The sequence below is a fragment of the Myxocyprinus asiaticus genome, chromosome 2 (genome assembly GCF_019703515.2).
Source record: "Myxocyprinus asiaticus isolate MX2 ecotype Aquarium Trade chromosome 2, UBuf_Myxa_2, whole genome shotgun sequence".
NCBI lineage: Eukaryota > Metazoa > Chordata > Actinopteri > Cypriniformes > Catostomidae > Myxocyprinus > Myxocyprinus asiaticus.
Genome location: NC_059345.1, coordinates 65,225,671 through 65,252,491, shown reverse-complemented (window position 1 = coordinate 65,252,491; position 26,821 = coordinate 65,225,671). Strand labels below are relative to the sequence as shown.

The 26,821-nt window shown below is 38.4% G+C and overlaps 1 protein-coding gene across 1 annotated transcript; it reads right to left on the bottom strand.

Moving 5' to 3' along the window:
* Positions 1-10,992: 10,992 nt before the first annotated feature.
* On the bottom strand, positions 10,993-24,942 carry si:ch211-63p21.8 (kelch-like protein 33). The gene is made up of 4 exons (XM_051724299.1): positions 24,178-24,942; positions 17,956-18,904; positions 14,055-14,225; positions 10,993-12,019 (listed from the first exon to the last, which is right to left on the bottom strand). The coding sequence occupies exons 1-4, from the start codon at positions 24,914-24,916 to the stop codon at positions 11,500-11,502; spliced, it is 2,379 nt and encodes a 792-aa protein (XP_051580259.1). The 5' UTR covers positions 24,917-24,942; the 3' UTR covers positions 10,993-11,499.
* Positions 24,943-26,821: the final 1,879 nt, after the last annotated feature.

Genomic DNA, 26,821 nt, shown 5'->3' with positions numbered 1-26,821 from the left:
GCTTATCAGGCATCCAAGTAGGGTTGAACTTGTTCCATATCATGAAGGCATTGTATGACGACACATCAATGATGTTATGGTAGATGACCAGGGGCCAGCGGGCAGTCATCCTCCTGCAGCTGTAAGTTCCAATCACCTTGTCCAGGTTGTCCACGCCTCCTTTGTTGTGGTTGTAGTCCAGGATGATGGCTGGCTTCCTGTCCTCACGATCACTGATCTGAGCCGTTTTGTGCAGTGTGCCCAGGAGGACCACATTCTTGTTCCTCTTTGGAAGGTAAGAAACTAGAGTGGTGGTGGGTGTGAAGGCAAACTTTGATGAGAAGGCCTCTCTCCCCCTTGTTGCGAGGAGTGCAGGGGGGAGCTCAGGCTTGTTCTTTCTAACTGTGCCAACCATGGTGATCTTCCTCTTCAGGAGCTGCTGGCTGAGTTCATAAGAGGTGAAGAAATTGTCACACGTGACGTTGTGCCCCCTCAGTCCATCTGTCACATCAAGCACAACCCGCATCCCCTGGTTCTTCTCCAGGCCTCCACTGGTCGGCTTCCCTGTGTAGACTTGCATCTTCCAAGCGTAGCTGGATTGTGCATCACAGGCCACCCATATCTTGATGCAATACTTTGCTGGCTTGCTGGGCATATACTGCCGGAAAGGACAGCGACCTTTTGACAAAAGAGATTACCATCAGTAATTGTTTTCTGTGACACTGATACTAATCACATAAATCAATGATATTACAGCAATACATAATAAAATTAACAGTGAAAATCACTTACATTACAGATATGAAAATAAAAATGTACCTCTGAATGGAACCAGATGCTCATCCACTGTTAATTAAGGCCCAGGGTTGTAGAGGTATGGCAGATGCTCCACCCACTTCTCCAAGACCTCTCTTATGGCCTCCAGTTTGTCTCTCACACATCTTGCAAGTCTTGACTCACGGTTATCAAATCGTAGCATTCTTGAGAATGTGTGAAAGACTTTCAGTGGCATCGTGGCACGGAAAAAAGCCCTTCCACTCTCTGCATCCCAGAGACTACATGTAGCCTTGCCTCTGGACCTATACACACCCGCTAAGATTAGCAGCCCTACGTAGGCACGCAGGTCAATCTCATCCATCCTTTTCCAGTTGTCTCCATATTTACTGAAACCCTCCAAATTTGTCATCTCTAGGATTATTTTTTTGATGGCTGGTGTGATGAACATGTAAAATGTTGAGGCCATGTCCTGGGCATGGGCAACTGCATGTCTCTTGTGTGCCCTGGGGTCATCCTTATGACATTTTGTGCTGCCATCCTGCCCTGGTTGTCATATGGTGACAAGGACCATGTTATTTTGCTGTTCATTGACAAAAAAATGTCTCTCTTTCAGCTTGGGGGATTTCTTCTTCATCTGAAGTTGATGCATCTTGCTCTTGGTTGTATTCTTCCCCATCTTCTTCTTCAGATACCTCCTCCTCTTCTAAATCATTGTTCTCTTGTTCCTCCTGGACATCTGAAAAAATCAGATCTACGACCTGTTGGGCACTGAAATGTGCATTCATGGCTTCAGCAAAGAGAGAACTGGGGATACTGTAATTTGCAGCACCTTTATAGCCTCTGACTGCATTCCCCATTAGTAAACAATGCTTTCAAGAAATGTTTATTTTGTCTGAAATTGTTTTTATTTTGTCTGTGAACTTGAGTCATGTGTGGGGTCGTGGAGGGGAGATGCTGCAAATGCACAAGAACGTTTTAGTTTTGTCTGAGTTCAATCAGTAGCACACATAATCTCAATTTCTTGTGTGTGTGTGTGTGTGTGTGTGTGTGTGTCTTTGTGGTTTTTGTGGTGTGTAAATGATTTTATAACTGCTGGGTCAAAAATGACCCTGAGACAATCCTGGTGGTGTACAGCTTTCATGGAAATATGAACAAAGGCAATGTTTTACTTTTTCAAATGTTTGGGTCACTCTAGGAAAAGATCAAGTTGAAAAAAAAATCATTTAGCTGGTTTTCTCTGCTGGTAAACATAGTGGCGGGTCATTTTTGACCCTTAAGGCAACACAAGGGTGATCCTAACTGACCTAATACAGGGAATGTTTTCTCAAATTAAATGTCAGGAATTGTGAAAAATTAAGTTTAAATGTATTTGGCTAAGGTGTGTGTAAATGTCTGACTTCAACTGTATATGATGCAGGTTCAAGTGTTGGACTTTTCTGCCTTACAATAGTAATCCATCACTATTCATATTGGCTGCCATGTTGATGGAAAAACAAATCATGCATATTCATGTTATTGATTCTTTATTATAATATGATGTGAAGACCTACAGGTGCTGGTCATATAATTAGAATATCATCAAAAAGTTGATTTATTTCACTAATTCCATTCAAAAAGTGAAACTTGTATATTATATTCATTCATTACACACAGACTGATATATTTCAAATGTTTATTTCTTTTAATTTTGATGATTATAACTGACAACTAAGGAAAATCCCAAATTCAGTATCTCAGAAAATTAGAATATTACTTAAGACCAATACAAAGAAAGGATTTTTAGAAATCTTGGCCAACTGAAAAGTATGAACATGAAAAGTATGAGCATGTACAGCACTCAATACTTAGTTGGGGCTCCTTTTGCCTGAATTACTGCAGCAATGCGGCGTGGCATGGAGTCGATCAGTCTGTGGCACTGCTCAGGTGTTATGAGAGCCCAGGTTGCTCTGATAGTGGCCTTCAGCTCTTCTGCATTGTTGGGTCTGGCAAATCGCATCTTCCTCTTCACAATACCCCATAGATTTTCTATGGGGTTAAGGTCAGGCGAGTTTGCTGGCCAATTAAGAACAGGGATACCATGGTCCTTAAACCAGATACTGGTTGCTTTGGCACTGTGTGCAGGTGCCAAGTCCTGTTGGAAAATTAAATCTGCATCTCCATAAAGTTGGTCAGCAGCAGGAAGCATGAAGTGCTCTAAAACTTCCTGGTATACGGCTGCGTTGACCTTGGACCTCAGAAAACACAGTGGACCAACACCAGCAGATGACATGGCACCCCAAACCATCACTGACTGTGGAAACTTTACACTGGACCTCAAGCAACGTGGATTGTGTGCCTCTCCTCTCTTCCTCCAGACTCTGGGACCCTGATTTCCAAAGGAAATGCAAAATGTACTTTCATCAGAGAACATAACTTTGGACCACTCAGCAGCAGTCCAGTCCTTTTTGTCTTTAGCCCAGGCGAGACGCTTCAGACGCTGTCTGTTGTTCAAGAGTGGCTTGACACAAGGAATGCGACAGCTGAAACCCATGTCTTGCATACGTCTGTGCGTAGTGGTTCTCCCCCACATTTTTGAATGGGTTTTGTTTCACAATCCTCTCCAGGGTGCGGTTATCCCTATTGCTTGTACATTTTTTTCTACCACATCTTTTCCTTCCCTTCGCCTCTCTATTAATGTGCTTGGACACAGAGCTCTGTGAACAGCCAGCCTCTTTTGCAATGACCTTTTGTGTCTTGCCCTCCTTGTGCAACGTGCCAATGGTCGTCTTTTGGACAACTGTCAAGTCAGCAGTCTTCCCCATGATTGTGTAGCATACAGAACTAGACTGAGAGACAATTTAAAGGCCTTTGCAGGTGTTTTGAGTTAATTAGCTGATTAGAGTGTGGTACCAGGTCTCTTCAATATTGAACCTTTTCACAATATTCTAATTTTCAGAGATACTGAATTTGGGATTTTCCTTAGTTGTCAGTTATAATCATCAAAATTAAAAGAAATAAACATTTGAAATATATCAGTCTGTGTGTAATGAATGAATATAATATACAAGTTTCACTTTTTGAATGGAATTAGTGAAATAAATAAACTTTTTGATGATATTCTAATTATATGACCAGCACCTGTATTTTCTCAATATCTGTTTGTTTTCTATGTTGTTTTGACATGAGTGTTGTACAGTTGCTAGCATGACCTGTAATGTCTCTTGTATGTAATGCATGGCTTATTTGTATGGAATGCATAGCATAGCAGAAGGGAAAGTGGCTGTGAGAAAACAGTAATGCAAAAATAATGCAAAAGTAACGTAACACTTCACTTTCCATATAAATCAACTTTTTAATTACGTTATTTTGTAAGGAGTAACACAATATTCTAATGAGTTACTTTTAAAAGTAACATTACCCAATACTGGTGTTATATTCTTAATGTTAATCTGCCTTAAGTGGTTTCATTTGATTGTTTGTTTTCAACAGAGTGGTAAAATATGTGGAGACACATTCCAGAAAGCCTTTCTGAAGTGAACATTCACCCAGCATGAAGTTGAGAGGCTTTGTGGGATGAAGCCATTTAAGTGTCCAGCTTGTAGTCCATCCATGCATGCCATCTTGGTGGATGGTAACAGGAAGCTTTACAGGTTCCAAAATGTGCCAGCGTATGGCTTTTTTTCCCCATTCTTTATTTGATAGACCCCATGAATCAAATTGGACTTGTGCAACTTTTATTCAATTTATATTAGCCTTAAGGTTATCTGTAAGTTATTGTAAGTCAAAACTTACATTTAGAAGATGTAATCATTTAAAATTTAGTCTCTCGCTTCAACCAATGTGTACCAAAATATTGATTACCCAACCAACAATGCAAAGTTGTTTGGCCAATCAAATTCTCTCTGGAATCTGAATGACCACTCCTACTAAATTAATTATATGGGGTCTTTACATTCTGTTGCACTTCTTACATGTATGTGACATGTTTCTCTCTATAAAACATAGGACAGAGAAGGGCTACTTTGATGGCATGTTTATTGTGAAAGATGAGGATGTTGCCTCATTCGTGGGATACGTGCATGAAAAGAGCAAACATGTAATAACCTCTAACCTAATATATAATTTTTAATATTGTCTTAAAGTACTCCCAAATGGGTCTGTTAATGATGATTGAAATATGAATAATAATTAGCAAATAATGTCTTCCAGGCAACAGGCAAAGGGGTTCGTAGGTCCTGTCAGTGGACAGTAGCCAAGGAGTCAGAAAAATGTCAGCATCCAAGATTGACAAAGAGGGCCTTGATTGCTGTATGCTGACATGGAGGACTTCTTAAAGCCCTTAATATGTTTAGAGGAGAAATATTTTCCTACTCCCTGTTCCTACAAAATACCCTCTCACAAGACGACGTGGCATTTTTCTGCTAAGACGTTGCCTGCAAGTGTACTGGCCATACTTGGAAAAATTGGTGGTGAACTGTCCTGAGTTAAGGCCTTTGAGTATCTGTTATGCATGCCAAAGCTGTGAGGTTGTGATGTAATATTTTCTTTCAATATTTTGTTGTTGTGTGGACATGCAGTTTTGTTTCAACAACAATTGTTTTCTAATTGTTTAGGTAAAATGGTTTGGAAGAAACCAAGAGGGAGCTGGCCTCACAATTGGAGAAGAGGTTGAGCAAGTCAGCTTTTTGTTGAGAGCTGCAATTTGCACTAAATATATGTCCAAAGCTGGTGAGATTCATTGATAAATAAAACTTATAATACATAAATGTAACTAATCCTGCACAGTATTGTTTTCCCTTTGTTGTAATGGAAGCCTAGGCGATAATGCTCATAGAGGACCTGTAGTAGCATAACATCATCCATTCATTCAATTCTGGCATCTCATCCAATCATGTTATAGCCTATGCCTTATAAAGGTATCACAGCTGTCTCTCATCGTTCGTATGCTGTGTTGATTTCACTCACATGTAAACAAACACACAGCATAGCACATGCTATGCATTCACCTTCAAGCAACAGTCACTCAACATTTGGATTACACATCATTCGGCTACTCACCTCGATGCTCATGCTCCTAATTCATTAGGGTGACCATACGTCCTCTTTTTCCTGGACATGTCCTCTTTTTCTGACCATAAAAAATCATCCGGCCGGGATTTCTAATTTTGCAAAAATGTCCGGGATTCGACTTTAGTTGCATTATGGTGTGCATCTGATCTAATACTTCACTGTGTGTGCGCGCATATTTGCATTGCTTTAACCCCTCTTTGTAAGTCCTGCCTTCTCGCACACCAATTGGTAGATTATAAGAGGCTTGCAGCAACTATTGGCCAAATTCCTGCCTGTCAATCTCTCCGCAAACGCACGAAGCGCTGTTGTGTTCAGTATCAAACAGTTGCTTGACAGTAGCTGCAAATGACAGCTGAGTGAAAACAATGCCCAAACGAAAGTTAAGATTTACAGAAGATTTGCAAAAAAATTCCCATGCTTTCGTCCAGGTCGAGATCCGTGGGAAGCAGAATGTGTGACTTGTAGAGCTGGCACTTATGTGTCAGTTGCTAATAAAGGTGCAAGTGATTTAGAAGCACACATTAGCTCTGCAAAGCATAAAGGGTCAGCAAAAGGTGAAAGTTCATCATGTAAATTATTGGACTACTTTTTGCAACCAGGTAAATCTGTTATCACATTGCTTCATTTTCCATGGCCATTCAAAATAATAGTAATAGTAAATGAAGGTACACTCATGGCATCAGATATTTTATTTTAGTACATGGACATTCAAAAGAATGTTGGAAATTTGTATTTATTTATATATATTTATGTTATGCTAATAGAGTGTCTTTTTCACTGTATTAAAGTGTTACTATAAATACAAACTGTTTTGAACCCTATTATCCCACCCCCACCCCCCCGGCCGAAAAAACAAAAGGTGTCCTTTTTTTTGGAAAACCAGAATATGGTCACCCTATATTCATCCAACAAGACATGCAAGTTTTCTGTTTATTCTTCGGCAGCGTCACACAGTTTACATCAGTAAAGTATATTCCAGTATTCCAGTTCACACAGTCATAAGCACTCAACATTTTGAGTTTGCTATTCACAAGAAGCACCTGCTGACATGGACCATGACTCACAAAACTTGGAAGACCTATGATCAAGAATTGTTGCTTTGCATAAACCTGGAAAGGGTAACAAAGTTATCTTGAAGAGCTTCTGGAAGAGTCCACAGTTATACAAATTGTCAACAAATGGAGATTATTTATTACTGTGCACACCGCAGAATGCTCAATGAGGTAAAAAAATTACATGTTATGTGCTTTAGCCCTGTAAGCCATCACCACTCCACATTTTGCAACCATTTCAGGGCCCACTAAGCCATCACCACTCCACATTTTGCAACCATTTCAGGGCCAGTCTGTTCACACAGACAAGCTGCAACCATTTCACGGCCAGTGTGTTCCCACAGACACGTTACAACCAATTCACGGCCAGTCTGTTGGCACAGACACGTCGCAACCAATTCACGGCCAGTCTGTTCGCAAAGACAAGTCGCAACCAATTCACGGCCAGTCTGTTGGCACAGACACGTCGCAACCAATTCACGGCCAGTCTGTTGGCACAGACACATCGCAACCAATTCACGGCCAGTCTGTTCGCAAAGACACGTCGCAACCACTTCACGGCCAGTCTGTTCGCACAGACACGTCGCAACCACTTCATGGCCAGTCTGTTTGCACAGACACGTCGCAACCACTTCATGGCCAGTCTGTTTGCACAGACACGTCGCAAACACTTCACGGCCAGTGTTCGCACAGACACGTCGCAACCACTTCACGGCCAGTCTGTTCGCACAGACACGTCGCAACCACTTCACTGCCAGTCTGTTCGCACAGACACGTCGCAACCACTTCACGGCCAGTCTGTTCGCACAGACACGTCGCAACCACTTCATGGCCAGTCTGTTCGCACAGACATGTCGCAACCACTTCACAGCCAGTCTGTTCGCACAGACACGTCGCAACTAATTCACAGCCAGTCTGTTCACACAGACACATCACAACCATTGCATGACCAGTCTGTTTGCACAGACACATCACAACCACTTCACGGGTAGTCTGTTCACAGACACATTGCAATCAATTCACGGCCAGTCTGTTCACACAGTAATAAGCACTCAATATTTTGAGTTTGCTATTCACAAGAAGCACCTGCTGACATGGACCATGACTCATAAAACTTGGAAGACCTATGATCAAGAATTGTTGCTTTGCATAAACCTGGAAAGGGTAACAAAGTTATCTTGAAGAGCTTCTGGAAGAGTCCACAGTTATACAAATTGTCAACAAATGGAGATTATTTATTACTGTGCGCACCGCAGAATGCTCAGTGAGGTAAAAAAAAAATATATAACTCTATAGTGACAGCTAAAAACTTGAAGGAATCACTGGAACTGGTTAACATCTCTGTTCATGAGTCTACTATATGGAAAACATTAAACAGGCATGGTGTCCATAGTAGGAAACCATGAAGGAAGCTGCCACATTCCAACAAAAACATTACTGTGCACCTGAAGTTTGCCAAAGACATATATAGTAAAAAGTGCACTGCATACCAACATGAAAACATCATCCCAATGGTGAAGAACGGTTGAGGGAACATCATGATTTGAGGCTGCTTCCCATCTTCGGGGCCTGGACCACTCACCATCAGAGGAAAAATGAATTCCTAAGTTTATCAAGATATCCTACAGGAAAATATCAGGGTGGCTGTGCACCAGCTGAAGCTCAGTAGAAGTTGGGTAATGCAGCAGGACAATGAACCTAAACATCGAAGTAAATCCACTACAGAATGGCTTAAAAAAAAAGGGAAATCTACTTTTGGAGTGGCCCAGTAAAGCCCAGACCTTAACCCAATAGAGATGCTGTGGAATGACCTCAAGTGAAAAAAAAAAAAAAAGTAAAAAGTAATGTTTCAGTCATTTCTTCTACATTGTTGGGACTCATGTATTCAGATAGAAGACAAAGGTAGGCCTAACACAGTCGTAAAACCTAACTCAGGCCCCCACATACCAAGTTGTAAATCTTACTGATAAAAACCGCACCAAAATCAAACAAAGGGAGTCCAAAACAGACTACAAATCCCATGAAGCCTTGCTCACAAAAGGATCAAACTCTCAACTCCTATTGGATGAAGCACACAACAGAACGTCCCTCAACCATGACATCATCAGGAATAGAAATACCTCTGAAATGCTTCCGGGATTTGCTTCCAGCAACTTTGTTCGCCTTGTATAGACACAGCTCATCGCTGCTCTCAGGTGCAGCTTCGTGGCACAAGGAAGTAATGTCCGACTTGAAACAGTGGCCATACAATCTCCATCTCGCTGGATGAGTTGAGATTACTCTGTGTTCAACCGAACACTCTAACGGATCCGAAGGAGACCGCCGAGCAATCCGCATCTTCATCCGTTTGCCTGCAGAAGTGAAGAGATTAAAGATTTCTCTTCCATCTTCAATCAAGTCGATATTTCTGATTTCTCCACCAGCCCGCCGAGAATCAGCAGCTGTACTGCCCACCGACAGAGTGAGGAAACAGCCTCCCGTCATCACCCGAGCCTTGAGGAACCGAGTCTGAGTTAAAGGACTGATGAACACACATTCTACATCCTCATGCGATTCAAGTAAGAGGTTTACGTCTGGGCAGAGATAGAATATTATAGTGTGTTATTCTTGTGTTCCAAGGTTTTTGCTTGTACAGTTTACGGACCGCCATGTCTGCTCATTATTAATACTCAGGGTATTAATTATCACGAATTTGATTTGCTGTATTGTGGTCCAACCAAATTGGACTGTTGTGCATTTTCACCATCGCGGGTGAGACCAGCAAACTGAGTTTATCTATTAAAAAATCAAAGAACGCAGGACTGTTTACGAGCCGTCCACCACGTCTCTGAGTGATAAACTAACAGCTGCTTTCTCTCCCACGATCGCGAAATCGGCTTTGGGGCCGTCACTTAATTTTCTCTCTCTCTCTCTCTCGTACTGACCACACATACACACGCGCGACCCCTCACAAACATTCTGGCACACATTTTTGGCTCGTAGATAGCTTCGTGATAAAGCTCAGCTTTGTCCCTAAGCTATCGTACAAGTGGATACACGCAGTAACTGGTAGATGCCATTGACTGGTTTCTCTCCACCCACATTCGCGGCCATATTCCCTGGCCGGAAGTCTCGCGTGACATACTCTCCACGAGAGTCACGTCCGCCATTTTGTGCGCATCCCTCCTTACACACACACTCGCTCTCTCACACACACACACCCTCATGTGTTTTAGGATTATTTTGATTTCCATATCTAATCATATCACTGTTTAGTTTGTAGTTGTAAGTCGGAAGTTTATTGACTGCATTGTATTCATTATTAATTGATATTACTGCATAAATAAACTTTGTTTATATTACAAAGAGAAGTGTTTTGGTTTGTTTTGCATATGCCTGTGTCATGCTGACGGGATGTCAGTGCTTGGATTCAAGCCTTCATTCATTGTTTTTTTTTTCCCGAAAATCGATATTCTTCGGATGTCGATTTTCCTAAGAAAACAATCTAATATTGAGACTGTTATACTATCTGGTTATTAGTCCCTGATTCCAGGGTGGTGCCCCGTCAATGTTAATCCTTATTAATATTCTATTGATTTTTGATAATTGATAATTATCTTTGATGATTGTTGAATTTGAATGATCAATAAGCTAGTGTTAATTTTAATTAATGCTTCATCGATGTTAATAATTGGTGATTATCTTTGATAACTGTTGATTTAAAGGATTAAAAAAAGCTAACATTTATTCTCATCAATGTTCTACTGATTTTAATAATTAATGATTATCTTTGATAATTATTAATTATTGTTAATAACCAAACCCGCTCCTAAACGTAGCACACTACATTTACTGGAGACCCATATGAGGTTTTAATGAGTTAGATTACATTAATTTATTTAAATATTAATTAATAACTAAAGAAATAATTATTAATTATTTCTGATAGTAACACTGATCTAAACAACCAGTAAAGCCCTACAACATTTTCAGTAATAAAATGTACTATGAAATATCAAGAACAATAAATAATAAATAAATGAATGGATGACTTCAGCAGCTTTGACCAATTAGACAAATATGCTGATTGGGGAACTGGCTAGCCACTGATGTCAGAGACAAGAAGTGTACAGAGCGTAACTTCTTTTGACCCTTTATTGTCACCACCATTAAAGCCATAAAGTGAACACACATTTATACACAATGTTTTCAACATTTAGATGTAGACATATTCATGAATACACAGTCTATAAGATCATCTCATAAAAGTCATTAATATATATTAGTATCAGTGTATTCTAATTTGAGATGGCATGAAATGTACTTTGATGAAATGGAACAAACCATTTTTGAGCTCATAAGTATTGTACAGGCATAGACTGAGGTGACCATTAACCTGTTGACCATTAACCCCCCTTTTGGAGCACATTCCATGAAAATGTCACACCTAACTAAAATGGTTGCAGTCTCTGAACACTTTTTGGCTACAGGCATCATTTTGGCTTTAATAACCACATTTTCAAGAGGGGGGGTGTATGACTAGAAAAGCCTAAATGTATTGGAACTGAAGTGTTAAGCGCAGGACATTTTTTTATCATATAAAAAATATATTAACAATATAAAATCATAAAATAAGGCACAGAAACATCTGTTAACTTTAATCTCATATTCTGAAATGGGCAGGCAGGTGTAGCAGGCATGCCCGTATGTCTGTGACGGGGCCGGGCATCTTGCCCATACACTCCCATCTCTGAGTGACAGAATCATAGCGATGAACAAGCTTGGCCTCTCTGTAGTCCTCCTGGCAGTAACCGCCCAAAATATACAACCTCTCCTCGAGAACAGCAGAGGCCGCTCCGACATGGGGAATCGGGAGAGGGGTGAACACTGTCCAGGTGTCGTGTATGGGATTGTACATCTCGCAGACAAGCTGGTCTGTGTAGAAATTACGGAGGTTGCACACCCCACCAGCTACATAGAAATGGTTTCTCAGATTCTCCATGCAGTGCTGGGCCCGGTCGTGGGTCATTTCTGCAAGGTAAGTGGTTCCTCTTTCTGGGTGGTAGAGAAACATGGACACTAGGCATTGGTACCTGCAATTGAAGCCTCCTGAAATAAAGATTTCTCCTCTCCAGACTGTTGCAGCATGGCCACTCTGGCTTTGGTCCAAAGCTTTGGTAAAGCTGACACCAGCAGGAAAGAAAAATGACAAATGAAATATCTTTAATATGTAAATTGTTTCTCCTAGACAGCAATGAGATGATTGATAGACCAATACTTTATATTGGCCAGGTTGATGAATAGATTAATAAATATAAACTCAAGAGATAGTAAACATTTTGAGAAAATATTGTTTTAGTAGTCTCTAGATTTTACTCAGAATGGTGGCAAAAAAAGAAAAAAAAACATCCAGTGAATGGCAGTTCTGTGGATGGAAACACCTTGTTGATGAGAGAGGTCAACGGAGAATGGTCAGACTGGTTCGAGCTGACAGAAAGGCTATGGTAACTCAGATAACCACTCTGTACACTTGTAGTGAGCAGAATAGCATCTCAGAATGCACAACATGTCAAACCATGAGGCAGATGGGTGACAACAGCAGAAGACCACGTTGGGTACCAATTCTGGCAGCCAAGAATAGAAAGCTGAGGCTGCAGTGGGCACAGGCTCACCAAAACTAGACAGATATGGGGCTTTTCCACTGCACGGTACAGCTCAACTCAACTCAACTCGACTCTGCTCACTTTTTGGGGGTTTTCCACTGTGGATAGTACCTGGTACCTGATATTTTTTTAGTACCACCTCGGTCGAGGTTCCAAGCGAGCCTAGCCAATACTAAATGTGACGTCAAAACCCTGCAGATCACTGATTGGTCAGAGAGAATCGTCACTACCAGCGTCATTGGATTTGCGTCATGGGACATCAACCCGCTAGTTTTAAAGTTAGCAACAGCGAAAGCAATATCATTTTTTCAAGCGACTGTCAAATTATGAAAAGAAATGGCTGTGCGCAAAACCACGCCATGGTCAATAAACGAGGTGCAGACGTTCCTCTCATTAGCGATGAATGAAATGACGTGAAACAAAAAAGTCTTTCAGGAAGTGTCTCAGCTGTTGGCCGCACACGGCTACCACCAGACCTACCAACAGTGTAGGGAAAAGTTAAAAAACGTAAAAGTGACTACAAACCATCAAGGACCACAACAGCCAGAGTGGTTCAAACAGAAGAAAGTGGAAGTGGTTCGACCAAATGGATGCTATCTATGGCAATAGACCGGCGAGCAATGGGAGGGAGAGTGCCCTGGCCATGGCGTTGTTGGAGTCCACGATGGAGGATGATACATTTTGTTACGTTAACTCTATATTCTGCTTGAAAGCTTCACTTTATTTAGTTGACCAGCTACTGGAAAGCTTGCTTCTAAAACAACCAGGCCAATTTAACTGTTACACTTATGTAAAATCACCATGCAACAATTGCTTTATGCAGCACAATGAGCTAGTAGCTAACAGCTAGCGGCCGTGTTGTTTATGGTCAGTAATGTTTGTGTCACGTTTAAGATGATGTCATGGCAGTAGAGGCGGCGCAACTATGACGATCAACCTATAATCCCACCCACGTTGAGGCGGCACTAAACTGCAGTGGAAAAGCAAGCTCAGAATGCGAGCAGAGTCGAGTCGAACGTAATGTGCAGTGGAAAATTGCCATTAAAGACTTGAAAAACATAACCTGGTCTGATGAATATCGATTCTGCTGAGATACAAAGATGGTAAGCCCACTGCAGCCTCAGCTTTCTATTCTTGGCTAGAACCTGATGTGGTCTATATATATATATATTAAGAACAGAAGTGTGTCTGTTTTTATTTCTTCTGAGAATTTAAAGAAGAACATCTGAGACAAAGTGGATCCTTTAATTAAATACAACTGATAATTATAGAAGAACAACACAATAAAATTATATCATTTCAGATTAGACGTATCAGATTATTCTCCAAAGAGCAGCATCTCAGGTGTGTTGGTGTTCTCCTTGAAAGCCACAAGCCCTAAGTCTGATCATATTTTTTCACTACACAGCAGTCTTTTTATTGTAAAGACTTGCATTTCTCCAGTCTTTACAATAAACACTCACACTAAATCTATTTATTAAGGGATTGAAAAGGGATATTTAAAGACAGTTCACAGCTCTTTTATCCTCATCTACATCTGTATTCAGCCTCCTACCTCCAGGAATCGGATTCTGGTGAGTATTTTTCCACGCTGTCAAGGTTTGTGTTGATGTCTTTGTCTCCTCCAATAGCATACAGGCTGTCTCCAGTGACGACCATTGTAAAGTTACTTCTCTGTTCCACCATGTCTGCCAGCCTTTCCCAGCTGTCTTGGACAGGATCATACCTGCCATTTATGTGCAGGTGTACAGGTGTTGGTTATGCAAGAGAAAGAGACAGTGAGAATAATTGACACAGAAGATTAAAAAAAGCTAGCACACAAACACATATGATGGTGATACAACTTCTATTTTCTATTTGACCTATTTCCTTTTGAAGAAGTTTGGGAGGGCCACATTCTTCTTCTGTTCAACGGCGACTGAACTTTTGTACTTTTAACTAAATAATCTGCTTCTTCATTTCCCTCAATCCCCATATGTGCTGACACCCTTGTAAAAAAAAAAAAAACGTAGTCCCAGAAAAACTATCCTTGATTGTATTTGTATAATTTCATACACCAAATCTGCCTACTTTTAGAAGTGTCATTTTTTATAGACCGAAGGACCAATACCGAATCAGAGCAAATTACCACTCCTTCTGGCTTAAACTCCTCTACCCACTCTAATGCCCAAATCACCGCCATCATCTCTACTGTAAACACTACCAAATTACCTGTTAGCCGTTTAAACACTCCCACCCTTATAATTGGAACTTCAAATGCAATGCCTGTGCGCCCAGATTCAGGATCTTTTGATCCATCTGAGTATACATTTTCATAACCAAGTATAGTGTTTGCATAAAAATATGTTCTACTGATTACCCTTCCCTGTTTTCTTTGAATGTGGGAGGGCCATATTTAAGTCCTTTAAAATAGTCAGTAGCCTTTTGTTTTCAAAACAGCACATTATTTGCTACATGCTATTGCTAGCCGATTACTGGTGGTAATTTGGGGGAGGAACATAAGGTGGCCCAGAGGTGCACAACACAAAGCAAACACAAGTTCACAACACAAAGAATTCAAGCTAAAACATAACAAAATTAAGTGGCTAAATATCTTAGTGTTGTGGCTTAATTTATTGTGTTATGGGTTAATTTATTTGTGTTGTACCTTACATTCATTGTATTGTGGCTTAATTTTGTTGTGTTGTGGCTAAATGTATTCGTGTTGTGGCTAAATGTATTTGTGTTGTGGCTTAATTTATTTGCATTGTGGCTTAATTTATTTGCATTGTGGCTTAATTTATTTGTGATGTGGCTTAATTTATTTGTGATGTGGCTTAATTTATTTGTGTTTTGGCTTAATTTATTTGCATTGTGGCTTAATTTATTTGCATTGTAGTTTAATTTGTTTATGTTGTGGCTTAATTTATTTGTGTTGTGGCTAAATTTAGCTGTGTTTTAGCTTAATTTTGTTGTGTTGTGGTTTCATTTCTTTGCGTTGTGGCATAATTAATTTGTGTTGAAGCTTAATTTATTTGTGTTGTGTCTAAATTTTGTTGTGTTTTGGCTTAATTCTGTTGTGTTGTGGCTGAACTTTGTGTTGTGGCTTAATTTTATTGTGTTGTGGCTTAAAGGTACACTAAGTTAGTTATTGTTCATGTCATCTTAGACATACACTGACACCTAGTGGCCTGGATGCAGCATCATTCAAACACAATAGTTTTCAGTTACTGATGCCAATGTAAAAATTCACAATTCACAGTCAGCCATGATTACTTTAATCAATTAAGGAAAGTGTCCAATAACAGGATGGTTACTAAGATTAAGCGAGTAGTATTTGGCTGGTCATGTGAATCTAACATGGCAGCCCCCATGTGGAGACCATCTCCATGTAGAATAAAACAGCATTTATAAGGTTGCTGATATGACTGGAGCCTTCATTTTAATGCGAGTGGTCATGATTTCCTTCATATGTTTCAAAATTACAATTAATTTCTTAAGGAGTACAGCTTTTTAATGAGGAAAAAATACTTGGTGCACCTTTAATTTTGTTGTGTTGTGGCTTAATTTTGTTGTGTTGTGGCTTAATGTATTTGTATTGTGTCTTAATTTCATTGTGTTGTGGTTTATTTTCATTGTGTTGTGGCTTAATTTCTTTTTGTTGTGGCTTCATTTCTTTGTGTTGTGGCTTCATTTCTTTGTGTTGTGGCTTCATTTCTTTATGTTCTGGCTTCATTTCTTTGTGTTGTGGCTTAATTTCATTGTGCTGTGGCTTAATTTTGTTGAGTTGTGGCTTCATTTATTTAAATTGTGGCTTAATTTTTTGTGTTTTGACTTCATTGTGTTGTGTTGTGGCTTAGTTTCATTGTGTTGTGGCTTAATTTATTTGTGTTGTGGTTTAATTTAGTTGTATTGTGGCTTCATTTTGTGTTGTGGCTTCATTTCGTTGTGTTGTGGCTCAGTTGTGTTGTTTCTTAATTTATCTGTATTGTGGCTTAGTTTCATTGTGTAATGGATTAATTTATTTGTGTTGTGGCTTAATTTCTTTTTGTTGTGGCTTAATTTATTTGCGCTGTGGCTTCATTTTGTTGTGTTGTGGCTTAATTTATTTGTGTTGTGGCTTAATTTCGTTGTGTTGTGGCTCAGTTTTGATGTTTCTTAATTTATCTGTATTGTGGCTTAGTTTAATTGTGTTGTGGCTTAATTTCTTTTTGTTGTGGCTTAATTTATTTGTGTTGTGGCTTCATTTCCATTTGTTGTGGCTTAATTTTGTTGAGTTGTGGCTTAATTTTGCTGTGTTGTGGTTTATTTTGTGTGTGTTGTGGCTTATTTTTTGTGTGTGGCTTCATTTCTTTGTGTTGTGGCTTCATTTCTTTGTGTTGTAGCTTAATTTTGTTGAGTTGTGGCTTAATTTTGTTGAGTTATGGCTTAATTTTTTGTGTTTTGACTTCATTGTGTTGTGGCTTAATTTATTTGTATTGTGGCTTAATTTAGTTGTTGTGGCTTAATTTATTTGTATTGTGGCTTAATTTATTTGTATTGTGGCTCAGTTGTGTTGTTTCTTAATTTATCTGTATTGTGGCTTAATTTATTTGTGTTGTGGCTTAATTTAGTTGTGGCTTAATTCATTGTGTTGAGGTTTATTTTCATTGTGTTGTGGCTTCATTTCTTTTTGTTGTGGCTTCATTTCCATTTGTTGTGGCTTAATTTTGTTGAGTTGTGGCTTAATTTTGCTGTGTTGTGATTTATTTTGTGTGTGGCTTCATTTCTTTGTGTTGTGGCTTAATTTTGTTGAGTTGTGGCTTAATTTATTTAAGTTGTGGCTTAATTTTTTGTGTTTTGACTTCATTGTGTTGTGTTGTGTTGTGGCTTAATTTAGTTGTGTTGTGGCTTAATTTATTTGTATTGTGGCTTAATTTAGTTGTATTGTGGCTTCATTTAGTTGTATTGTGGCTTCATTTTGTTGTGTTGTGGCTTCATTTTGTTGTGTTGTGGCTCAGTTGTGTTGTTTCTTAATTTATCTGTATTGTGGCTTCATTTCTTTGTGTTGTGGCTGAATATCTTTGTGTTGTGGCTTAATTTCTTAGTGTTGTGGCTTAATTTTGTTGAGTTGTGGCTTAATTTATTTGTGTTGTGGCTTAATTTTGTTGTGTTATGGCTTAATTATTTTGTTTTGTGGCCTAATTTTGTTGTGTTGTAGCTTAATTTTGTTGTGTTGTGGCTTAATGTATTTGTGTTGTGAACTCTTGCTTTGTAAATTTTGTTGTGTTCTGCAACTCTGGGCCACCATAGGAACATTCTCATTCTAGAGAGCATATTATTACATAGTATATTAGCCCCAGAACAAGATGAGTCATCAATAGTCTCGGCTGAGTCTATTTTGTCAGCTTTTAGAAGTACACTAGCATATAGCTGGCCTCAAATATAAAAAACATGAATTAAAAGCCACAAATTTGCAGTCTTTAAATACACAATACCTGTAAGCAGATTTCATAGTATCAGCCTTGGCATAAAAGTGGCAGCCTCCAGCAACATAAAGTTTACCACCGAAGACGCCAACGCCATGTCTAAATCTGGCCCGATCGGGCATTTCCCCAATCATTCTCCATTCTATCTCCTTTATGAGGCCTGTTCCACTCCGCAGAGAGTTAGCAAACCACAGTTGCTTACTAGGAAGTCGTTGCCCCATGTCTGGATGCAGTTGATCACCTCCAACTAAAACAAGGGCGTCTTTAGGGTGGCGTACACGATGCTGAGCCACAGAGTCAGAAACACCAAAACCAAACTCCTTAAGTGCTGATTTGTAGAGGTCAGCCTCACATTCTCCACTGCATTCCATGCTCAGATTTACAGCACGGACTTCTCGAAATTCTCGGAAGGTCATGAATGGAAAACGGACTGCTGTCATGAGTCTTTCAGCTTGCGGAAGTCTTTCAACAGGATCCGCCTCCACCCAGGCAACAACTGCTCGGAAAACATTGAGTTCTGATGGAGTGGACAGCGCATCGCATCTGAGAAACTCCAAAAGCTTCTCTGCTGGGAGGTCCTGGAACTTTGGGGTGGCAGATACTTCTTGGAAGTGTCTCAAGACAAAATCTTCTGCCAGCTCTTTCAAATCAGACATCTCATAGGCCTCCGCGAAAGAGGCTATGTCCAGGCAGTTGTGAATGTCAATTTCCTTTTTCAGGAAGTTAAGGCAGAGTGATAGAGCTGGCTCAAACTGAAACTGGAGAGATGTACAGGTGAGTTCAAAAACACAGCCCCATCCAAGTGCGAGAGCCCCACTGTATGTACAGTGCAAGAGGGTGTCGAGCTCAGAAGCCCCGACTAACAGCAGAGACACGGATTCCTGATGGCTCTCTCTCATTCCACTGGTAAACATTCCTTTAAAGTAATCGCAGCTGGCAGCCAAGAGCACCCTATGAGCTTGAATGAGGGGAAAATAATTAAAAAATATACATTTAATATTTTAACCTCTGCTGCATTTTTTGGCTGCTGTCTGCAATTTTTCACACCCAAATTTAAAAGCTCACCTTGCACACATACAGTGGACTGCATAAAATTGGTCTCATTTTACAGAAATTCCCCCCCAAATTTTAATCTCAATAATTCTTAAATAAAATTGTATAGGCTATGTTTATAATCTTATGATGAACATAGGTTTATTATATATATATATATATATATATATATATATATATATATATATATATATATATATAATTATTATTATTATTATATTACTTTTTTTTATTTTTATAATTTTTCTTTTTTATTATTATTTCCTATGTTTAAAGGAATGTCATTTCTGGTCTGTTTGATCTATCTCTCTTTAAAAAGTCTAATTTAATTCCGCTAGATGGCAGCAAGTACTGGTAAAATATTTTTTCCTCAATCACCTTCCTTCACAATATACACATCTAAAATGTAGGTGGCGCTCTAACGCAGCTGAGCACTCACTTATGCACTTGTTCATAGACAAGTGTATAGACGAAGTTACTGTTTACAAACAAACACTCCTGTTTGGCACTTCCAGGTTCTTTTTGCAGCCTGGAAAAGAGCTGCGTTTAATGGGAGCTTCGCTCAAATTGAGCTGAAAATGCCCATAAAAGGAAAAATTAAGGAAAAGAGTTAGGAAAAACTCTAAATTATGATATTTCACAGATCACTTTCAGTGTTATCGTGACTGCTCTAATAAGAACTGCAGCTGCTGTTGGTATATTTGAACTTTTCATGCAGGAATCACACAAACTCAGATCACGCAATCAAGCAAACAGCTGTTTTTGATTTCCAAAGTGCAACAGCTGTGACAGATAAGGCCAAATATGATCTAACAATGATCTCATAAGAACAAGACCCATGGAAGATTTAACAGGAAGGGACCCCGCCTCCACCATTCCAGCACATAGGCTACTGTTTGTAAAAGGATACTGTAAGTGAATAAAAATAATGTCATAATGCTAAAATTATGTTTTTGCATTAATTCTGAATACAGTAAATAATAATTGTTCAGTCAAAAATGGCTGTTATTAAGTTTAAATTTGAAATATGGTGATTTTAAAGTAATGTGGGTTAAGAATTAGCAGTTAAGATGCATATTGCATGTTTCATTTGTCATGCTTAATAAGTGTTTTAAATGTTAGGATGTATATTCACCAGCCTGTTACATTACATACTGATTGCCCTTCGCTGTTTTCTTTGAACACGGGAGGGCCATATTGAAGGACTGTCCTTTTAAATAGTCAATAGCTTTTGGTTTTCTAAACAGCCTGCCAAAAACATTATTTGCTACATGCTATTGCTAGCTGATTACAGCTGGTAATTTGGGGAAGGAACATACGGTGGCCCATATATCATATAATGTTACAGTATGACATACGTAGGCATACTGAACCAAATTAAAACTTGTTTTGCTGATAGTTTAGAGAACACCTACATAATTTTTTCAATGTAAACCATAGATATCCCTTTATAATAACTATTATTATTAACATTGGAAAACATTATTACCTTAAATAATGCTTAAAAGATGATTAAAACTCCAATGCTGCTTATATCCACCATTGAAATCTGCTGTTCAAAAAACCCAGAAGTGCAGCTGCCTGTGGTGTGACGTCAGAGTAACTCAGTCTGTATTTAGAGCGCATAGACCTTCCTCAATGTTTTGTCAAATATCTCAGCTTCCGAGTTGACTAGAAGCTCAGTCTAGGTGTCGTTGGAAAGCTGAGATCCTCAGATTAGTTGAGAACATCAATAGTTGAGATATTTTGGATTACTTACCCAAGAAAGCTCACAGACAAGTAAACATTGGCTCATTTTAAAGCAAACAGCCTAAGTTAACAGTTGATATGATTTTGTGGCAATTTGGGGCTTTCAGAAGCAGTGATGAAGGCAGACATGAGACATTTGTCTTCATGTTCTTACAGAGATCATATTTTACTTTTTTATTCTTATGATAATGAACGAGACTCCATTGCTAAATAGTTATGGGGCCCTGTGCGCTCAGTTTTAACTGCACTGTGCACTTTTTTTTACCTTTTTTTTCCACTATGGAATTTTGTAAACAATAATGATGGATCATTTTTGGTAGACTTGACCAGTTTGGATAATATTTCAGTGTGCGGAGAGCAATCTCTAAACTTGGACATGATTCTTTTTATAAACATTAAAATTATGGTGCTATAACAACAAAATATTTATTTATAGCTATTTGAAACACTTTTTTATATTCATATTTCTCCATAATCACCAAAAAGTGGCGCTTATTTGCAACACTGAGTTACCAGATATTAATAATTTGTGGATCCGGGGACTTTTATTTTGTTATCCTAAACTTATGGTCTGCAGTGTTGAAGAGGTTAAATGAGACATAGGTGAACACTGAAACTGTAAATAAATATTTAAAATAAAAATCAGGACAGATTGTAAAATAAAAGTTAACTTTAGTGTTTGCAAAAAAACAAAAAAAAACAAAAACAAAAACAAAAAAAAACAACAACAAGAAACATTATCAAGAAGCATTTTTCACTATAGTATATATTCTTGAGTATGATTAAAGAGTTAAGTGATTTCTAACTATGAACATGAATGGTCCATAACTTATGATTTTTGACTTATACAATTTGTCTGGCTAACAATAAATGGGTGAAAACTATCCCATAGTCTTACATTGAAGGAGGGACATGAATCTAGGTACCTAAATAAAGGCTTATTCACACCAAATTTTTGATGAATTTAAAAAGACGAACTGCAGATGAAAGGTCTATTCACACCAAGACTTTAACAAATAAAATGAAAAACAAATTCATCCTTGTAAAGTAGGCGGTGCTGTTCTACAAACATTTATTCTGATTTACTGTATGGGTTTTTTAGCATACAACTGTCAATGCATGAGATTAATATATTTAATGCAGATAAGGCATTTATTTACCTAATCTGGCATAACAACTGTTTTATTATGTTCTTTTCATGTTTTTAATGCATTTTGAGGAATATAGAATCTGTGTTTTTTGTAGGTGTGAGATGAGGTAAAGAGCGTTGTTGCATGTGCTGTGTCTTCTTTCTTTATATGTATGCAAGTATTTTGTTACGAATATTCCAAACGAACTCCCGAAACCAGCTGTTCTTTTTGTGTGTGTGATATACACACATGGAATAAAGTACATTAAGTATAAACGGGTATAGTATAAAATATAATAACATAAAAAATAAAAGAATACACAGCCTAACGTTCCTTTTTAATTTTTAGATTATCATATTCAGAGTTTCTTGTGCGTGGTGAGAAATAGATCACCGTTACAGGAATATGTTCTGTTGTATTATTTTTACATTAAATATAGCAGTGAGGTTCAGCAGTTTGTTTGGCTACACTCGTAGTAAAGTATTGCATGTAAAGAGCCTTTTTTTATGTCATATTTTACTACGAGCTTAGTTCAAACAAATTGACTAACCTCACTGCTATTTTTAATGCCAGGATAATATAACAGGCACCGTGATATACAAAGGAAGTAATGTACATTAAAGGGGTCATGAAATGCTCTTTTTTTATTGTTTCATTATCTTCCGTGAGGTCCACTGATGATGTTAATGATGTTTTTGTTCACCAAAACAATCATAACTTAGTAATATATGATCATTTTCCACCTTGTCTCAGGCCATCTTTCTGAAAAGCTTGATTTTTGCCACAGCTCCTCCTTTAAACTTCAATGTAAACGACCACCATTATGATTGGCTAACAGTGTCCAGCCCCTCGAAACCAGACATATTTGAAACTCAATCTGAAGACAAACCTGTACAGTTCAAAACCTTGTTTATTTATGCAATACATTCGCATCATTAGAGCAGCGCGTCCATATGGTGATGACATCATGGGGTTCCGTCTTGTTTGTCTGTGTAAAAATAATTTTCTGAATGTTTTGTTGTTTAAGTATGTTATTATATTATGGAAATGAATGTACATACAAACTATATATATGTTTATAATTTTTTCTAATTATTATTTTGTGTATGCATGTATTTCTAAACTATGCTTACCTCTGAAAACTGTATAGTCCAGGAGGAGGAGTCAGGGCTATAAAAAGGGCTCCAGAAAGCCAGTTCAGGGTGGGTAATGAAGTAGGTGGTTGTAGTGGAGAGTAGTGGTTGTTTATAGAGAAGTGTTGCAAAAATACCCCAATATATCCATTGGCTTTTCCCTGTCACTTTTTGCCTCCATCTGCTGGCGCATCCTAACAGGTCCCATTTGGCATTCAGGAGTAGTGAGGCCACAGTAGGCCTTTTGTCCTTCTCTCTGTTTACAAAGTGAGCACCAGTGGGCGGGGCCGTGAGTGCGATGATTTGAAAGTAGGCGTTGATGTTGTTGCTGTAGAGGTGGTCATGAATTAATGAGTACCCTTTGTGACATCACTAATATACTGATGTAGAGAACGAGGCGTTTTGGCAGTTTGGTTTCAATAAATGCTTTTATTGCATTGGGCATTAAGTTTTGAGTTCTGAAATTTACAGTATGTTTTTATAGTAGAAAGACCTCTCAAATGTCAAAATATGAAGGCAAATTTGATTCCACATGACATGACCCCTTTAAAGACAATTGCCCGATATATTATATAATATGAGGTATTAGCACATTACATACAAATTCTAAAAATAGAGAATGTGTTCACAGCTTTTATATCAGTTGTTTACTGCATATTTGCACTGAATTCAGATATTTTGTGCATAGGATATGTGAAAGAGCACAGCACCTTTGTTTGCCATTTGATTAGCGCCACCAATGAGCTGGATTGTGCAGCAGCAGCGACACTGGGAAAATGGCAAAAAGCTCCTATCTACTTGGTCCGTCAGTTTTCATCGCAGTCCGGAAAAAAATTAATCAGACTACTCTCCATGGGAATCAGTTATTCCTAAACAAAATCTTGTTCAGAACGGACATTTGCACCAAAAATTTGGTCTTGGTGTGAATAGGCCTTTAGAGTCTTGGAAATGGGCTCTTTTTCACTTTGGTCAGTAAACAACCACCCAGAACATCCTAACAATGCCCTGGCAACCACCCGCAACACCCTAGCCTGTTGTGTTTTGCATGAGCAAGAATTATTCATATTTTTCTATTTTTTTATTTTTTTATATATAGAATGGTAGACCCATATCTTCTTGTGCAGGTCTAATGTTGTTGAAAGTCACAGTGTCTCTGGGTATCTTACCATGGAAAACTGTTCCTTCTGCAACCAGCTCTATATCACATCCCACTCTCTCAACCCACATGTCTCTCATGGACTGCAAGCTGACCTTCAACTGGTCTTCTGCCGAGATCTTGTCTGGTTTTTCTTCCTTGTTACATCTGCCTGTCTTTCGCTCTTCCTCCTCTTTAAAAAGCTCCAGAATTCTTGGAGCTCCAAGGCTTAGAGCTGCAGTACGGATCTGTGCCATGTTGTCTTTGTTCAAAGAGGTGATGTCCCCAGTGTAGGCGAACTCCACCACTGCAGCCAGCCCCAAACTATACACTTCAGGACCCAAACTAATTGAGATCACTTTCTCATCTCCAGCCTTCTCCTGGAGCTTTTGGTGGATAAGGGAGCTCACTGCTGCCATGACAAGGGAGTGAACATGAAGGCTCAGCTCATACTCTGTGCTCAAGATTAGGTCAGTGAGGAGGTTCTCCAACCTAATCTTCTGCAAAGCCTGGAAGATCTCACCTGGGTAACTGTGCCTTTTATAATGCTGAACCAGTTCATGATCATCAATCATATCTCTCTTGTTTTCCTTCACCTCCCTCTCTTTCATTCCTATCCTGTTGTCATTGTAGGACATTATCCATTTTAGTTTCCGGTTTTCTTCTTCAACTTTCTTCCCCCCTTCCTCTATCATCCTTTTTCTGTGTTCTTTCTCTCTCCTCCAGCGTTCCTCCCATTCCATGGGCAAAATTTTTTGTGTAAATTCCATAAAAACTCTCTGTCTGTCACGTGTTTATTTTGTAGGCGTTCGTGTTTTATTGTTGTTGTAGCAAAACTTCCTTTAACTATCACTCTCTGTTTCTAACTATTCTCGTGTCAGTGCTCAAGTGCAACAACATTTCTCTGAGATCAGCAACAAGCTAATTTTAGGATCTGGGTCAGTAGATCTCATTTCACTAGACCTGAAGCCTTTTCAGTTCAGGTCAGGGTCTGTCTGTTTGGGTTAAGATGAATATAAAGATTTGTGTTTCAAATTTAATGTAATATTTATATACGTTTTATTTTATTAAATTATAATATATGATAATTGTCATAGTTTTATATATATATATATATATATATATATATATATATATATATATATATATAACTATTTAATGAACATAAACAGAATACTATTTCACTAATAATGCATTGTGCCTGGTAAAAGTGGCAGTAATTTCCACACACTGTGTGCGCTGGTTTAGTGAACGATACACTAAAGGAATTATGCAGGGATGCATTTCCCATACAACCACTTAAAGGAATAGTTCACCCAAAATCAAAATTCTCTCATCATTTACTCACCCTCATGCCATCCAAGATGTGTATGATTTTCTTCTGCAGTACGCAAATGAAGATTTTTAGACAAATATCTCAGCTCTGTATGTCCATATAATGCAAGTGAATGGTGACCAAAACTTTGAACCTTCAAAAACACAAAGGCAGCATAAAAGTAATTCATATGACTCAAGTGTTTAAATCCAAATCTTCAGAAGCGATATAAATGTAAGTGAGAAACACAACAATATTTAAGTCCTTTTTTCTATAAATCTCCACATTCAAACAGCCCCCATGCGCTCTTCTCTCTTAAGAGTTATTCTTCCTGTGTTTTGGGGATTCTCATTCTTTGTGCATATCGCCACCTACTAGGCAGGGAGGAGAATTTATTGTTAAAAGGGACTTAAACATTGATCTGTTTCAGTGAAAACCTCCCTGCAACATTCTGGGAAAGTTAGTTTATGGTTATAAAAATAAAACCTAAAAATAACCACTAGAGAACATTCTGTATAGGTTCTCTTTAGGTTGTCACAAAAAAACCTCCCTGCAACATTCTGGGAAAGTTAGTTTATGGTTATTAAAAATAAAACCTAAAAATAACCAATAGAGAATGTTCTGTATAGGTTCTCTTTAGGTTGACCCAAAAAAAAAAAAAAAAAAAAAAAAAAAAACTCCCTGCAACATTCTGGGAAGGTTAGTTTATGGTTATAAAATGAAAACCTAAAAATAACCACTAGAGAACATTCTGTATAGGTTCTCTTTAAGTTGTCACAAACAAACAAACCAAAAAAAAACAAAAAAAAAAACAAAAAAAAAACTCCCTGCAACGTTCTGGGAAAGTTAGTTTATGGTTATAAAATGAAAACCTAAAAATAACCACTAGAGAACGTTCTGTATAGGCTCTCTTTAGGTTGTCACAAAAAAATAAAAATAAAACTCCTCGCAACGTTCTGGGAAGGTTAGTTTATGGTTATGAAAAATAAAACCTAAAAATAATCACTAGAGAACGTTCTGTATAGGTTCTCTTTAGGTTGTCACAAAGAAACAAAACAAAAAAAAACAACAAAAAAAAAAGAAAACTCCCTGCAACGTTCTGGGAAAGTGAGTTTATGGTTATAAAAGGAAAACCTAAAAATAACCACTAGAGAACGTTCTGTATTGGCTCTCTTTAGGTTGTCACAAAAAAAAAAAAAAAAAAAAAACCTCCCTGCAACATTCTGGGAAGGTTAGTTTATGGTTATGAAAAAAATAAAATCTAGAAATAACCACTAGAGAACGTTCTGTATAGGTTCTTTTTAGGCTGTCACAAAGAAACAAACAAACAGACAAAAAAAAAAAAACCTCCCTGCAACAT

What these genes read in the sequence shown, in the direction of transcription:
- si:ch211-63p21.8 (XM_051724299.1), bottom strand. Translation starts at nt 24,916, where the DNA reads ATGGAATTTACACAAAAAATTTTGCCCATGGAATGGGAGGAACGCTGG. An exon ending in ACTATGAAATCTGCTTACAG is followed by an intron (nt 14,226 to 17,955) that starts GTATTGTGTATT and finishes CATAAATGGCAG; the next exon opens with GTATGATCCTGTCCAAGACA. An exon ending in CCAGAATCCGATTCCTGGAG is followed by an intron (nt 12,020 to 14,054) that starts GTAGGAGGCTGA and finishes TGCTGGTGTCAG; the next exon opens with CTTTACCAAAGCTTTGGACC.